Source organism: Neovison vison, chromosome 2 (assembly GCF_020171115.1).
Source record: "Neovison vison isolate M4711 chromosome 2, ASM_NN_V1, whole genome shotgun sequence".
Classification (NCBI taxonomy): domain Eukaryota; kingdom Metazoa; phylum Chordata; class Mammalia; order Carnivora; family Mustelidae; genus Neogale; species Neogale vison.
Window position 1 is genome coordinate 165,394,647 of NC_058092.1, and position 17,424 is coordinate 165,412,070.

Sequence of the window (17,424 nt, forward strand, 5' to 3'; positions counted from 1 at the left end):
AAGGTGTGGAGACAAGCCAGAAGACAAGATTGACCCTCAGTTGGATAGAAAGGAGATAAGGAGATCCTGACAACCGGTGTGTGTGTGTTGGGGCGGGGGGGTGGAGGTCAGACATGTCTAATTGGAATCTCTTAGTGGAAAACTCACCGACGAGTACAAAGGCCAATTGATAGAGATTGTGTATGTAGAAACAGACGTCACTGTCCTTTGGACTCGTCTCTCCTCTTGTCAAAGATGTCATCTCCGTCCCAGAATCTAAAAATGGCCTCAGAGTTTGGAAGGGCTTCTGTCCTCAGCTGGCTTAGGGGCCTCTTCTCAGTCCTTCACCAGAAATAGGAAGGATTCTAATGAGGATTCCAACGTCTGCCTTAGTCATAGGACCTTACTCAATTTCTGTTGTCGTGTAAATAAGTTAACCAGTTACAGGAGAAGCAGCTCTTTAGGGAGAAACCGGCCTCCCCTGGGTTCCTCCCAGGGCCCCTCATGGCGCAGTTTAAATCGAGAATTCTCGGGTCCTCCCAGCCTGGTTCTGGAAATGTGTGACCTGTGCGAACGCTGCACAGACATTTGTGCCTTCCGTCATTGGTCCATCATGGGGCAGTCGTCCACATAGTGCATCCGACCCAGCAAACCCTGAGGCCCCTGTTTCGGCACACACACCCTCCAGGAGAGAGCTAGGCCAGGCCCTGGTTTGATGGTGAGTGAGAACGACAACCCAGACCTGGCTAATGTCACCATGGCTTTGGTCTTCTGCCACAGCATCCAATAAGCAGTGAAAAAAAATAGAAAATGGAGGAAGGGAAAAAAAAAAAAAAAAACAAACCAACAACAAAGAATAAAACGCTTTCATGCACAGAATCTTAGTCCCATACCCTAATCCTAGGTATGTATACAGAAACCCGTCTTGGGGGTTCCGTTGTGAATGCTCTTTTATTCAGAGAACTGTCAATTCATACCCATCCCTTGTGAATGACAAACTAGGATCTTGTGCATGAAACATTTCATTCAATCTCACAGTTACCAAATATTTTTTCCAAGGGGCCCAACAAGACTGAGGTATTTGATTTACCTGGAGTTGGCATTATATTGCTTTCTCTCCAAAGAGGCTATGCCTTCCTGAATTTCACTGAATTTAACTAATCACAGACTCCAACGACTCTTTGAGTCTAGTGGACATCTGTCAGTTATCTCCCTGATATCCACCGTCTCTCCTTCCAAAGACTTCCAAAGACTTCCAAAGACTTGGGTGCCCTTGCTTTTCCAATCCTGAATCCGTGTCATCCAGCATGGGCCATGTGCTCCTAGACTGGAGCGAAGGAGTGCTTCCCCTGGGCTTGGCCGCTCACGTGGCCAAGTTAGGGGTTGAATACCCATGAAATGAATGAATTCTATCAAATTGAGGCTCAGGGCCTTGCAGGAGTTTCCCAGCGGACTTTAGCTTGAGAAGATCGGACCCCTGGGGCTGCATGTAGGACAAGCGTAGAGCTGGCTGGACCGCCGTGGGAAGGGGGAGAATGAAGCCAGCACAGTGGAAGGTGGAGCCAGGACGAGGAGATCAATTCTGACCCGGAGCCCTCATTTGCGCTCTGAATCCTGCCCTGGCCTTTTAAATTATGTGAATCTATAAATTCTTGTTTGGCTTACGCCAGCCCAACTTGGTTTATTTAAGTCACTTGTAACAGAATGAGTTCCAATTTATGCAATGATAGTGGAGCTCTTCCTGGAAAGAAAGAATGTTTGCTGCTTCTGATTTCTATAGGTTGAGGCTACTAACAACACTGTAGTAATAGCCCTAGTGGTAGAAGTAGTAAATCCTATTCATCAAAGACTTTTTCCCCCAACACTATACCTATAGCTTTATACACATCATTTCATTGATATATATATATATATATATTTTTTTTTTTAGATTTTTAAATTTTATTTATTTATTTTAGAGAGAGCAAGTGAGTCTGCATAGACAGGGGAGGGGCAGAGGGAGAGAGAATCTGAAGCAGACTCCCTGCTGAGAGTAGAGCCAGACCTGGGGCTCGATCCCATGACGGTGAGATCACCACCTGAGCCAACACTTAACCAACCAAGTCACCCAGGCGCCCCTCATTGGTGGTGCTCTCCTCTCCATTTTACAGAGAAGAAAATAGAAGTGACTAAAGTCACAATAGCTTGCGAGTGTCTGAGATGGAATTTAAACCCCAGTGTGCCTCGTCCCATAGCCACGACCGGCCATTAGGTGGTAGGCGCCATGAGAGCACGAGGGACAAAAGTCCTTGTCCTTGTCCTCGTCCTTGTCCTTCAGGAACGTTTATTCCAGTGAGAGAGAGAGAGAGAGAGAACATGTGGGAACCATGGAGTCAACCCTCTCCCCACCCCAGGACCCACTATGATTTGATTTGCTTTTTTTCTCAACCAGACGTGGTACCCCCATTCCTGAACCAGCGGAGGGCATTTGGAAATACAAGGAATGTTTTCTAGTTGTCACAATGACTAGTTGGAGGGGCGCACCTGGAATTTAGTGGACACACGCCAGGGACATTAGATGGCCGGGAAGGTGCAGGACGGTCCTGCCCGACAAAGGATGGTCCCATCAGGTGCCAAACAAAAGTCTACCATGAGAGACCCTCAAGGCTAAAGTTGGCTATTGAAATAATCCACCCCAGAACTGGTAGCAGATATGCAAAGCGATATCATTAGTGTTGCTTTACTCGAAAAATGAAAATAAAATTCCAAAGTCTATGAAAAGCACTTAATAGGGGCACCTGGGTGGCTCAGTCCAGAGTCTGGGATCGAGCCTCGCATCGGGCTCTCTGCTCAGCAGGGAGCCTACTTCCTCCTCTCTCTCTCTGCCTGCCTCTCTGCCTACTTGTGATCTCTGTCTGTCAAATAAATAAATTTAAAAAAAATTTTTTTTAAATAATAAAGAAAAGAAAAGCACTTAATGAAACATGGTGCTATCCCCAGAGTATCCCACTGCCACCCGTTCATGGTATAAGAAATCTTACACCAGGAGTTTCTCCCTGTGATTATAAGCCCCTAGAATTTCATTTCCTTCCCAAGGTATTTAAGATCCAAGTTTCTCTTGGAGCCCCTGGGTGGCTCAGTCGGTTGAGCAACTGCCTTCAGCTCAGGTCATGACCCCAGGGTCCTGGGATCAAGCCCCATGTGGGGCTCCCTACTCAGTGGATAGTCCACTTCTCCCTCTCCCTTAGCCCCTCCCCCTTCTAGTGCTCTCACTCTCTCTAAAATAAACAAATAAAAATTTTTTTAAAACTTAAAACAAAAATCTAAGTTTCTCTGAGAATGCCCAGCCTGTGTCCAGCTCTCATCTTTTCCAAGTGGGACCTTGAGCCCCTTGCAAGGATACTGGACCATGTCTACCCTTCCCAGTCTCCATATCCAGATTCTCTACTTCCCTTCTCTTCCCCCCATCTTCTCATGCCCCCCTTTCCATCACTGGTCATCTTTTTCAAAAGGGACTCAAACCCCAAATGTGAAGGTCTGGCCATATTGGGCACATTCCTTCAGTTTGTGGGTTCCCTTCCCAGTAAGGTTTAGAGTGGATATTACCAGTGTTTCCTCCAGGAACCCAACCACTTCACCCAACATATCATTGCTTCTATAGGGCTTCTTGGGTTTGCAGCCACATATCCTTAAATATCAGCCTAACTGCCAGGGTCTTCACTCTGGGATTTGGAAGTCATTAAAAATAGAATTTGTGGTGCATCAGTGTGGCGTTCCGGAAAGCAGACACTGAGATGAGATTAGATGCAGAAGGGAAATGCCTGTGAATGATAAAGTGCGGGGAGCAGATGTAGGCATGGAGAGCCGGTCCAACATCTGTGAAAGGAGAGGAGAATGGGACAGGAAGAGCCAGAGAGCACAACCTTGAGATGATGTCAGGCTGGCTGAGCGCCGGGGCAAAGATCACCCATAGGAGGAAGAAATGGCTTGGGCAGAAGTGGTCCAGCTCTCGGGCCCCGGTCTGCTCTGCTCAGCACCTGGCCACTAGCCAGCTACCTTCCCCAAGCAGCTTCTAGTGGCCACACATGGTGTTGTATTTTTAAAGTGGAAGTCATTTGTCATACAGTGTGTGTGTGTGTGTGTGTGTGTGTGTGTGTAAAAGAAAGAAGATTGCCTTGGAAATTAGGGTCTGAAATGTGACATGATAAAATCATAAAACCAGAATCTAATCTTTCTGTCTGGGAGACCAAGCCTCAGTCCCAGCTTTGGGGCTCTTGGCCTGGCTGACCATTTTTTAAAGGAATGGACCTGGAAATGGCAAGAGTGCAAAGTATTCTGGGATGGCTGGGCACCCAACATGCTGCATTAATCGTAGACGGAGAAAAGTCCTCTGTTTTGGCCCAAAATCAGGGGAGTTATTTTGGAAGCAGCCCTCCTCAATGACCCAGACATTACCATCTGAGGTCCAGAGCCCTGAAGAACACAAGCTTGGAGAGAGCTTTTCTATGCCCTGAGGTTCTTTCTTCTAGGGCTTTCTGCACAGATCTGCTACAGATCCAGTGTTCTCCTTCTCATGGGTTCTTGTGGAGAAGCAGGTCATTGTCATCAGAGGGGTTGAGCTTTCCTGGGAGGGGACTCTGCCTGCCTCTCTGGGGGTCTTCCTGACTCACAGTCAACAAGCATTCAGAGTTTGCCTACCCAAACCAAATTTTACCAGCCCGTCTTCTGCCAGGAGAGTGGCCTATAGCCATGACCACTGTGTCTACTGTCTTCATGATGTTTGCTAGGTGAAAGTCTCTACCACAAGCTGCCAGATGCTGGGGAGAGGACAGAAAAGGGATTCAAAGGAAAGTGATGCAGCATGCTAGTTCAACAGGGAGGGCTGACAAATCCTACTCCGATCACCAGTGATTACACCCAGACCCTCCACACACCCCAAAGGGAATGATAAACCAGTTATAATGACTGATACTTACTGTGCTGCTCTACATGATCTCATCTTCAAAGAGGAACAGCCCTATCTAGAAGGCATTTTCATAATCCTCCTTGGAAAAATGAGGACACCCAGTTCTCAGGTGCTAAAGTAATTTGCTTAAACGTACCCAAGCAGCAACCACTGTTCTGACCTCCAAGCGGGTGCCCTACCCACACCTTCCTGTTGCCCAATCTCTGTGATCAGGACAGACCCAGTTTTGGGGGGCCAGAAGTTTCTATATTGGGAGGGGCAGCCCTCATTAAAATGAAAATAAATCTAGAAGGGGTCCTCACAAGTGAGGAAGCCTGAAGGTTAAGTTTCGTTAAGTTAGCTAGTTAAGGTTAAGTTAGCTCATCACTAAATCCATTTCTGACTGTGACACTATTATTGCCAACAGTATTGATAGGAAGAAGAATAACCCTTCTTCAAATCCAAATATAGGAAAACCAGGCTTTTACGATTTTCGAATTGTCTTTGATGAATAACATTGTTCTAGGCACTCAGAGACCCCCCCCCTTCTCACCTCCCCATGATTTTTCTGCCTCTGACTCATCCCAGCGCCTGCTCCAACTCCAATTCTCTTTGTGTCATCTCTGCATCTCTGCTGGTGCCTCTCACTACCAACTTCTTGATAATTATTATATCTATAGCTAACAATCCTACGTGCGCCCGGCACTGCTCTGAGCTTTGCTCTCATTGCCTCATAAAAAAACTTGTACTGTTGCCACTTCACAGCTGAGAGTCCTGGGCCCTGGGAGATTAAACAGTTTGTCTCTGGAATGTGCAGTCTTAACCACCACACCACAGGGCTTCGAGCAGCCCGGGTAAATCAGACTTTAACATGAGGAAACCTCACGTAGTCCAGAATAAAGTATAATAATTACAATGCCTTTTTTAAAAGATTTTTATTTATTTATTTATTTATTTATTTATTTGAAAGAGAGCAAGAGAGAGAGAGAGAGCCCAAGCAGGGGCAGGGGCAAAGGGAGAGAGAGAGAATCTCAAGCACACTCCCGGCTGAGTGCAGAGGTCGATGCGGGGCTCGATCCCATGACCTCGAGTACATGACCTGAACCGAAATCAAGAGTTGCGCTTCACAGACCGAGTCCCTCCCCCAGGCACCCCACAATGTCCTGATAAAACATCAAGTATCAAGGCTAGACCTTCTGCAAGTCACAGACTCAATACGTAGCTTAGAATCCCTTCTTGGCACCTGTGAATAGTGCAAGAGCAAAAACGTATTTCAAGTCAAATCATCAATTCTGAGACATAAAAGACCTGGACAATGTGTGATTTGAAGATAGAAAATACGTTTTTTCTCCCTGGACTGCAAATTTTGAAGCCGAAAGGATAAGCTGGAGAATGCCTCGATTCAAATACTTTGCATAAGTATTATGCTTTTGTAGTTATTATCGAATTGTGGGTGCCAGGAATGGTATTTGAAGAAACAGTGCAGGGGGTTGGGGTGTGTGTGTGTGTATTAAATGAGCTGGTCAAACTAGCTTGGCAATCTTTTTCCTCAGGCTGGGCCATCCTGGAGTGTGTGTCTCTGAGTCATGTTCCTTGAATTCGACGTTTGAAAGAATTTCAAAATTTACCTGGTTCAACCCTTCATTTACCCATGACAGTAGTGGCACCCTCAATACCAAAGGTCACAGACCTAACGAGCTTCATTCATTTAACAAACTAATCGAGCACAGATGGATAGGGAACTTTCCACTGCACCATGCTGTTCTGTGGCTAAGATAGGCCATGTGCACAGCATCAGGAATCCTGCCATAAGAAAACAAATCCCGTCTATGACATTGACGGGGAAGGTTTTCATTAGTCTGGGCTCTGCCTACCTATCCACCATCATCTCCCACAGATCCTCAGTATGGACCCACGGTCTTTGTATTTCCCAGAAAATACTCACTATGCGCTCTTGTCTTAGCCCGTGCTGCTCTAACTGAAACCCATAACCCAGTGTCTTCTAAACAAACAAAACAACATTGATTTCTCACAGTTCCCGAGGCTGGCAGTCCGAGATCTGGGTGTTCGCATGGTTGGGGTGTGGTGAGACCCTCTTTTAGGTTGCAAACTGCTTGCTCCTTGTTGTATCTTCACGTTCTGGAAAAAGGAGGAGCTAGCTCTCTGGGCTCTTCTTATCATGGCACTAATCCCACTCATGAGGGCTCCCTCCACCTCCATGACCCCATTACCCTGCAAAGACCCCCACCTTCAGACATCATCCCACTCGGGATTTGATGTCAACATATGAATGTTGGGCGGGGGAAAGAAACACTCAGTCCATAGCAACTGTCAGGGCTCCGAGCCTTTATCCAAGCTCTCATATCCATCTGGATTGCTTCCTTCCTGTCCTCCAGCAGGTGAGCTCCTACATTTGTCATGACCCAGAAGCATGACCTTCACAGGGGAGCTTCCGGTGAAGACCCCTCTTCATCCAGGAAGAATTGGTGTGATCCATCTTCTCTTTGCTCAGCGCACAGCTGCTGAGTCTTGGGCACTTACCCTGTTGTGTTTCAGTTCATGGTTTAACAATATTCCTTCCATCAACTCTGAGTTGCCAAACGCCAGAGAACCGATGCTGCTCGTTTTTATGAGCATCTAATGCCTAGCCTCTAAGAGTATGGGAAACAAGGGTAACAGTAAAAATGAACATCTAATGCCTCCAATCATCCTGAAGGGAAAGCGTGGCAGGAGTAGACATAAATTACCAGTGTTCACCAAGATTTCTTGCTCTTCGGGGTGGCTACATGTCTTGCTTTGGATAATGACATTTAAGCAGAAGCAATCTCTACCACCTGCATGTGTAATCATCTAAGCAGTCCTGCAATGGCGGACTTGTCTTGGGCAGGCAAGGTCATAAGGGGGTGAAGGCTCAGCCACCCTCGGCTGCCACGTGTTGGACATAGAGGATGGGCGAGAGAGAAATCTCTGTTGTTTTAAGTCACTGGTATCTTACGTTTGCTACAGCAGCATAGAGAGGCAAGTTCTCCTCTAACTCCTTCCCACATCCTCTGACCTCTCCATTTCCTAATCCTACCTCAGCTGTTGGAGTTTGCTTCAGCAGCAGCCCAGTAAGGTTATGACCTATTAAGTATTTGTATTTTCCTAAAAGCAGTAAGAGTGTGTTATCGGTGTGTTCGTTTTGCGATAAGCTTTTTTAAAGCCATGAAAAGAGCTCTTTTTGACTTTCTGCTAAGCGAATGTAGTATCTTTCCCTCAATGTGCAACTGGTGTTTTTGGCTGTGGTGGTTCCCTTTTTTATATATTTTATTCATTTTCTATTGAATCTTATTTATTTTTATTTGATATAACATTGTACAACATGCTGGCTTGACACATTTATATATTGCAATGTGATTACCCTTGCAGTGTTAGCTAACATCTCTAGCATATCACAATTGTCAGTTTTTTGCTTGGTAGCCATAATTAAGATTCAGTCTCTTAGTGAGGTGGATGTCTATAATATAGTACTGTTGTCTACAATTGCTACATCGTGCATTAGATCTTCAGGTCTTATGTACCTGCTAGTTGCAAGTTTATACCCTTAAATAACATTTTCCTTTTTCTCCGCTCCCCCACCCCAGCCCTGGTAACCACCCTTCTACTCCGTTTTTATGCATTTTAGATTTCATATAATTGATATCATACAGTATTTGTCTTTCTTTGTCTGACTTATCTCACTTAGCACCATGTCCTTAAGGCCTTAAAGAAATTTTTACTTGAAAAAGAAAAAACAAAGTCAACTCTCTTTTCCATCAGTATCAATGAGTTGGTAAAGCAGTGAAACTAGGTCGGATGAAGGGAATAGAAATTTAAGGCTTGGGGGGCACCTGGGTGGCTCAGTGGGTTAGGCTGCTGCCTTCGGCTCAGGTCATGATCTCAGGGTCCTGGGATCGAGTCCCTCATCGGGCTCTCTGCTCAGCAGGGAGCCTGCTTCCTCCTCTCTCTCTGCCTGCCTCTCTGCCTACTTGTGATCTCTCTCTGTCAAATAAATAAATAAAATCTTTAAAAAAAAAAAAAAAAAGAAATTTAAGGCTTGGGCACCTGGGTGGCTCAGTCAATTAAATGTCTGCCTTCAACTCAGGTCATGATCCCAGGGTCCTGGGATTGAGCCTCACGTTGGGCTCCCTGCACAGTGGGGAGTCTGCTTCTCCCTCTGGCCCTCCCCCCGCTTGCTTTTCCTCTCTCTCTGTCTCTGTCTCTCTCAAAAATAAATTAATTAATTAGAAATTTTTAAAAAGAAAAGAAATTTAAGGCTAAAGAAAGCACTGTTGTTTGTCTAATTCAGCCCAAGGACCCTTCTGTGGAGATGTGAAACATCCAGTGTTCTCCAGAAGTCAGGTTAGCAGGAGCTCGTGTTTAAGAGCATGGTTTCAAAGCCAAATGAGTTTCAATCCAAACTCTGCCTTGTTCTATGACCGTGGCCACATCATTTAACTTCTTGGCGTCTTAGTTTTATCATCTGCAAAATGGGAGAATAATAGCTACCTTTATATGGTTGTTCTATGAATTACAACCTTCCATGAGTTTTTGTTGTTAAAGTCCTTGGCACAGTTGCATTTGGCGAAGAGAAATTTTAAACTTCTGGCTCATGTCAGGACCCTGGGATCATCCTATTTCTTTCTCATTAGTGGAACTACCCATTTTTCTGGCTTTGATTAAAATTAAAATTAATGTCCTGTAAATATTGGGGTGATGGCTTCTGCCAAGTTGGAAATGGGGATTATTGTCCTTCCTCCACGAGATGTGGGAATCTTTGGAAACTCCTTTTTCCTTTGTCCTGGTAACTTCATTTTATGGACCGGTCCCAAGGTGAGACCCACAGATGGGATTCCCAGCCCGTTGTTCTCAGCCAACTCCTCGGTACTTTTTCAAATCAGTCCTTTCATAGATGGTGATTAAAATCCTTTGGTATGTTCCACCCCGTACTTCATTGCTAAGTAGGAAGAAACCATTATGTGAGGGTATTGTTGACTGTTACCTTTGTATTTAGAATTGAACCAAATGTATTTGTATGTAGAATGAACCAAAACTAGAGGATGATTGTCCAGGAGACCGTGGGACATCCAGAATGTTCTTTAGCTTGAGGGATATGAGCTCACGAGTAGTCAAACACTAGAGACTCCACTTTCTTTCCTCACTTCCTCCTAATCGCTGTGCCAAGGATCCCTAGGTCCCTGGTGAGAAAACGAGCCTATATTTTCAGACATTGTAAGCCCCAAATACTCCAAAGATAAGAGTTACAGCTATGGAATTTCATTCAATGGTTTCTATCATGACCTAAGGGTCAGATCTTGGGCCTGGGATTTGTTCCTAACTATCACCTTAATTCACTTGGCAGTTTTGAGTAAATCATTTCCCCGTTACCTCAGTTTGTTCATCGGTACAAAGAATAAATATTTATTTGTGATCATTAAATTAATAATTACCCTTCATTTAGAGATCGCCCAGTGAAGTGAGTGGCCATGATTCCCATACATACCAGAGTTACACAGTGAATATTGATCATATTATATATTTCTCACTATAGCCCTAGGAGGAAGGCATTACATTCTCTGCCGACAGCCAAGGACACTGAGGCTCAGAGAAATTAACTAATTTTCCCACAGGCGTCAGAATAAGTGAGTTTTGGAGTGAGGGCTCAAATTGGACTTTAAAGACTATGCTTTCCCAAAGTCAAATTAGATTTTGTTAAATAGAATCCTCAGTGCATAGTCCTAAACATTTATCTTCAGTGTCCAAAGTCTTCTGAAAATGTGTGCACAAAAGACTCTCTTCCAGGAATTACCATTAATATCACAGTTAGTCAACAAGACTTATAAACTACCATTTATGTCTTACCTAGAATAAAGGCAGTAACATTTTGCATTCCAGACTTCCTTTCAACTTCTCAAAGTGCTACCTGTATCTATTGATGCATTTTATTCTCTCAGAAATACTATGATTTCTCAGACACGAGGTGAAAGAATTTGTCTATCAATTACAGCTTCCTGACTAACCCTTCAACCATTGAAATTTCTTTTGGGAGGAGGACTGTGTTTATGCACAAGCAATTCAATTACGTTATTGAGTTTTTTCAGGTAAAAGAATAATAAGTGTTTGCTGTAATAAACTAAATGTTCTAGATTTCTGTCTCTGGGGTTAATCACTTGCCCCTTTCCAATCCTTCTGAGGTTTTCCATGGCCATGGATTAGTAAATAACCTTCCCTCCAGACTATGGGAATCCATACATTGGATTTCTATCTACAATCCATGGCTGAGTCATGTCGTAAAAGGTACTTCCTCCAGGAATTCAGGAAGTATGATCTTTACCAATTTCGACACTGGAACCCATCAGCATTTCTCCCACAGGCCCTAGAGTCTAGTCCTGCCTTTCTTATTCATCCTAAGTCTGAATTCCCCAAGAGAGAGGCCTCCCAACCTGACCATCTACAAAGCAGGCTCCCAGGATTCGTTGGCACTGGCTGAACCTGTTCTGCTTCCGGTTGGCCACCCACTTGAGAGAGCATCTGTTGAACAGAGTACATGAGAATTATAAGCCAAACCCACTCTGTCACCCCAGCTAATTGTCCATCAATTTCCACCGATGATGCTTTATGGTCGGTAGGGATGACTTTAGAAGAACCTGAAACTGGAAGTGAAATTCTTGGGCACATAGTACTCCCTGATACCAATAGAGCCCATCTTCTGTTCCTCTCTTTCTGCTGTTCCCCTGAAAGCATGAGGGTGTCTCTTGGGCTTCGTCCTAAAGTTATTTTACCATCATTTAACTTACATTCCCATCGCCTCTGTTTTGACATCATCATAATGTGATCTGCATTGATTTGGGGCTACCATCAGGATGTGTTCATAACGATGACAGAACCTCTGTTGAATAAAGAAAGAACCGATTTTGAATGTGGGGAATGATGTAGGATGGAAAGATCACGGAAGGAGACCAGGAACAATACAAGCTCAGTAGGGAAATTTTAGACATAAAACATTTTTTTTTTTTAAACACAAAATACCAAAGGTCACTAGTCTCCCACATCAAATGCACAGACAATTTTTTTAAAACAAATCCGTTTCAGTCGGGGTCTTGAAACAAATCTAAAATATGTGATTTTGTTAAGAAGTTTCTAGGATAATTTTAAATTTGTTGTTTTTAAGAAAGGAAGGCGGAATTGTTTTGGAGGGAGGGGAAGGAGAATGGCACCATTTCATCTCTGTCCCTCATTCGGTGCATGAATTTCAACCTCTCCAAGTAACTGATCTCAGAGACAGAATTCCAAAATCATTCTGGTTGGCAGGCTTAAGGTGCCACCCGAGGGGCAAAGTGGGATCCAAAATGCGGCTTTGCGACACTTTTTAGAGGGTTGACGGTCCCCCCTTGTACTCAACGAAGGCTGCCTGGGGCACCCATAATTCGCCCAACATGCACCATCTGCATTTATCTTGGCAGCGGTTCAAGGAGAGGCTGAGGTCTGGCCCAAGGTGGGTGGCATCAGCACGCCAGTGTTCCTTCCCCCATCTCAACCGCTCTGAAGAAGGCGATGGAGACGGAAGGTTCGCAGGCTGAGTTCCCGCCGACCTTAACTGGAAATAACTTGCTCTCTTTCACATCTGCAGCTGTGTCCTCCTCAGGGAGTTGTCCAACTCAATGTGATTTTAAACATCTGTCAGCTAAATCAGGGCTCCAAATTTAGCCCTCGGGAACATGATGTGGATTTGCGATGCTCGCTGGAGAACACTGGGTCCATAAACCCGGCTCACAGGAGACAGTCGGGTGGTACTCTGGTTGGCAGTTTTCATCTATGACACATTTAATTTGCCTGCACATTTATGAACATGATGTAAAGGGAAAGAGTGACCGTTTCCCCGAAAATGGCTTTCCGGATCGCCGCAAGATCAATACCGGAATGGAAAGTCTTTACACTGGGAACGTGGACTGTTTTCCTATCCGATCACTTGCCTGAAATTAAAAAATATTCCCAACGGAGTCGTTTTGTCTGAATTTCCTGAAACTCTCTTCTCTACCCTGAGCTGCCTTTCTGGCCCAGCTACAGCTTGGCCCCACGGTGCCCATCCTGAAGGGAGATGGGTTTTGCATGTAGTTGTGCTTCGTAGCCACCATCTTTGAAGACGTGTAGCACATGGAACGTCATCCTTTTCCTCCACCGGACTGACGTTTCTGAAGCCTGGTGCCATTGTTTGGAGAACCATGAAGCAAGGCCTTTGCTCAAAGACTCTCTTTTGGCTGAGGGCAACACCCCCTGAATGATTGCCTGGGAATCTTTAGTGCTTCTGGGTTGTTGCTATTTTTTTTTTTAACCCATCCGATCTGTTGCTGAGATTGTGGCGCCCCTGAGGGGGAAGACAGCCTTGCAATTCAGTGTGCATTCCCAACAGATGATTTACCACAGTAGACTAAAGCTTGTGAGTTCGCTTTTCTTAGGTTGGCACCAGATCTCAGCTTCCAGAGTCCAGTTCCGCAGATGGAGTTAGTTACCCCTTCCTCTGCGCGCCCCAGACAGCTGGTGTGTCTCTCATCTGGTACCGACATGTGGTATCGTTAGGGAGTAGCCTCAGATGCCACTGAGCTCTCTCGGGGAGCAGAGATGGCGTTTGATTTGTCCTGCATGCCTGAGATTAGGACAGGCTGTAGACGACGACCAACTGACATTTTATAGACGGGCCAGCACTGGTTTGCAGAGCTTCTGGAGATACTGCCTAGAAACGAGGAAAGGTGGTCCAGGCATGTGGCAAGAGGAGAGCCCTCAAAAAGATGCCCTTTTTGAAAAGGATCCGTGAGGGGAACTGGCTTCAACACTCGCTTCCCTTGCTGTTGGAGAGAGGGCGGTCCCCTCAAGGAGCTGCCAGGCCCAGGCGTGGGGGCCGGGGGCTAGGACCCAAAGAGGTGCCCCATCAACATGGGGTTATTTGAAGGGGCTGAGCAGCTGGGGACTTTCACTTCATCATGTCTTCTTTCTGCCCCCTTGAAATTAGACTGGTTGGAATTTACTCCTGAAAGGCCTGAATTCTTCCCTCTACTTGTCCATTCCTGGGACGACACGCTCACCCACATAAAGTAATCAATAGTTAAGACCAAAGACTGTAGCATCAGACAGATTGGGGTTCAAATCCCAGTGCCAAAGTCATTAAGGTGGATTATCCTAGGAAAATTACCCGACATCTCTGAGCTAATCCATTAGGTAACCAAAGGGATTGAATGAGTCAGTATGAGTGAAGTCTCCCACAGATGTTCAGCGGCACCTCACTATTGCCGTCATGACTGTAAGTAGTTTGGACTCTTGCTTGAGAGTGATAAGAATGAGCCCAGCCTGGCTTAACTGAAAGATCCAGGTGTGAGTCTCGGAAAGTAGGGCCTCAGGGAGGCACCGTCGTCTCTGCCCTTCTCAGCTCCTGAATGAACAAGTCATGGGTTCAGCTACCCAAAAAGAGACCAAGACAAGGAAAGACTCAGGTGGACTCACCTTGAATCTGGGGCTAGTCCTGCTCATTCAGCTGGGACAGTGGCTAGGCACAGGTGGAGGCAAGGTCACAGCCAAGCAAAGGCCCCCTGCCCAGGGCCCACTTCACTGGCGGGGAGGCAGACAGAGAGGAAGGACTGTCGGCTCTGTGTGTTGGGGGTGGGGGATCATCGTGAGACCAGCAGATGCTGCAAAAGTTACCCTCAGATTCTTAGAAGGATGAAAATGAGACATTTAGTCATGTGTGAAATGTACTTCTATGTGGAAAAAAAAAACACCCCAATATCCTATATAGGTTGTAATTGTAACGACATTCTTTTCTAAAGGTAAAGATTTATAGGGAGCATAAAGAAATGGTTTTTATGTTATGGTGATGATTTTTTTAATGCCCTTTGATTTAATAACAAAGTTTTGTTTCGTGTGGAAAGCTCCTGCAAGGATTAATAACCCTTGCACCTTTGCCACCTAACACCTTAGCAAGGATTAGCTGACGACTGGCTGAGAGCCAGGCCCCAGGGGACAGATCCAGGCATGGAAGAGAGGAGGCAAGGAGCAGCAAAGGGCCAAGGGCACTGGAGGCAAGCTTTTTGTTCTTCTGGGTATGGATCCTAAGGCTCCCTCTTCCTGGAAAGGCAGAAACCTGGCTTCGAATTCTGAAGCCTCTGTCATGTTTTTATGGAATGCCAGTGAATTCAGGCCAGAGAAAGGGCAGTGAGCTCTCCGATAACTCCTTTGGTAATAAGAGAGCATCAGAGACATTAAGAAAGGGGGCCACATGGTTTTCAGGACAAGGCTCGTGCCAGTTTCCAAAGGCCCTCCGGAATCCCCTAGAAACAGGTCTATCGACACAGGTACTGCTGTGCCCAGCACAGCCGAGCCCATCAGGATCTCTGTCCCCGGCTCCCACCTCTGCCCACCGTGAGGACAATCCGGGGAAAGTGTTCCCATGGGGCCTTTGGCGCCCCACTTCCTCCAGTCTGAATGTCAGCGTGCTGCTGTTTCTAACGCTCCCTTCAGGGCTGGGGCAGGACAGATGGTCACTGTCATGTTCAAGCCAAACCCTGATGAAGCAGCTTGGAAAGCTTTCTGGGAGGTTAGCCCCGACCCCAGGGATGGCCCCGCGCCCCCAGCCTGTCCGGTGCCCAGGGCTCCAAAGCACAGCGGGGACCTCATCCATGGCCTGGTCGGCAGAGGAGAAGCACTTTTTTTGAGATGGTTCAGGTTGGCCCCCAAGACGTGGCCCAAATATTTCCTTCCAGGCTGCTTTTCTCTTCCTCCAGGTTGTATAAGGCCAAAGCTCCAGAAAAATTCAGGGCAGCCTGAGGGTTTTGGGTGAGCCCTCCCCCAGGTGTGAAAAGACCCTGAGTTCTCATGCTAGAAACCCTTCCTTTCTGCTCCCACCATGACTATGGTCTGAACCGAAGGCCGTCATGCCGCGAACCTGTGTGATCTGAGCAGCATTTTCTCATAGCCACGGACCTCTGTGTAGGTGTAGACCTACAGAGTACACAAAAGCAGTGCATTAGCCAAGCACCGACTGGGTGCCCGGGCTAGGGGCTAAGTACCAAATGGTGAGTCAGACTCAGTCTTGTCTTAAGATATCTGCAGTCCAGACAGGGGGGGATAGATGCCTTGAGAAACAATGGCAGTGCAGGGGGATAAATGCTCACAGGGGTAAATGTTCCCAGGGTGCAGGACACAGTTGACAGGCAGTCACCAACCTTGTAAAGGGCCCAAGATGGTGTCTTCCAGCAAAGACCAGACGGGAAGGAGAGGACATGGGCAGGTGAAGCCACCGGGTCCATCTTTTCTCCCAGCAGGTCTGGGCGTCTCCATGGAAGGCTGGGCGGTACGGGGAGCTGGACGCGGAGACGTGAAAACAAAGGATTTCCTCCCAGGAATCTTTCCAAAATCTGACTTTCAGATCCGGAACGTAGAGGACTGCCCAGACGTCGGGTCTGAGCAGGGGACTCCGATCCATCAGAAGAACACATCAGACACGAGGGGCCTACTGTGTGCTGCGAGGAGGGGCCGAGAAAGAGAGAAGGTCCAGCAGGACAGAGTGAGGAGAGAGAGCAGAGCTGGAACAGGGTCTGGGGAGGGGGCTGAGAGGAAGAGGAAAATTATGGCAGCCAGAGGCGACCCACAGCGCTGACCAGGGGATGCCTCCCCGCAGGTGGTCATCTGGCCACTGGTCACTCTCGACTTCCTCTCTGCTGACATGGGTGGGGATGGGCGGACTTGGAAGAAGACGTTCAGTGCAGCCAAATAAAGCGTTTCCCACCCGTTGTCGTCAGCAGGCTTCAAAGTTGGGGTGAAAAGCTCTGCGGGATGGCAGAGAGTTGCAAGACAGAGAGAGGGTCCTTGGCTCGTGCAAGAGATCAGACAAAGCTTCCCTGAAAGAGGGAGTGAAGGGATCTTCGAAACGGGCGTCCAGATATTTCAGTGCCAATAGCATCTGCCCTAAGCACACCGAGGTAAGTCACAAGAAGATGTCACATCCTAAAATGTGCTACTCCAGCTTCAAAGCGGCCATGCGTACGAGCATGTGTGTGCAGGCTGAGACTGCTGACGGATTTTCAGATTTCTGTCCGTTCCCCGCTGATGCAAAAACAGAGGACAGAGATGTCCCTCAGGTAGTTGCATAATCAGCCAATGTGTTCTCCACAATGTGGAACCCCTTGTTTCTAGAATTTTAGAGCGGGGCTGGAGGAATGGAAGGAGAATCTGTCTCCTGTGATGTGGAGCGTGTGCTGGGCAGACGCACCAGGAGAGGCCAAGTAAAGTGACTGTTTCAAATGTCTCCTGTTGCACGTAAGTTAACGGGGGGACCCAAAGAGGTCAGAGGAGTTGTGCAAAGGCTCACAGCTGTCTCCTCATTCTTTCATGTGTGATTCCTGAGTGCCTACCATGCACCAGGCATTGCGTGGAGGACACCGGCAAAGCCAAACTCAGGAAGGCAGGTGTTTGGACTTCTGGCCCAGTGCCGTCCTTTTCTATGCTTTTAGGTA

General features: G+C 46.6%; 1 protein-coding gene across 1 annotated transcript in view; it reads left to right on the forward strand.

Annotated features, from left to right (window-relative positions):
- The window catches only part of RNLS (renalase, FAD dependent amine oxidase), a 279,276-nt gene extending 262,872 nt beyond the window's left edge, over nucleotides 1-16,404 (forward strand). Inside the window, exon 7 of the mRNA XM_044239494.1 lies at nucleotides 16,231-16,404. Coding sequence (XP_044095429.1) covers nucleotides 16,231-16,290 — 60 coding nt within the window. The 3' untranslated portion in view covers nucleotides 16,291-16,404. The remainder of the gene's footprint in view (nucleotides 1-16,230) is intronic.
- The last annotated feature ends 1,020 nt before the right edge of the window (nucleotides 16,405-17,424 follow it).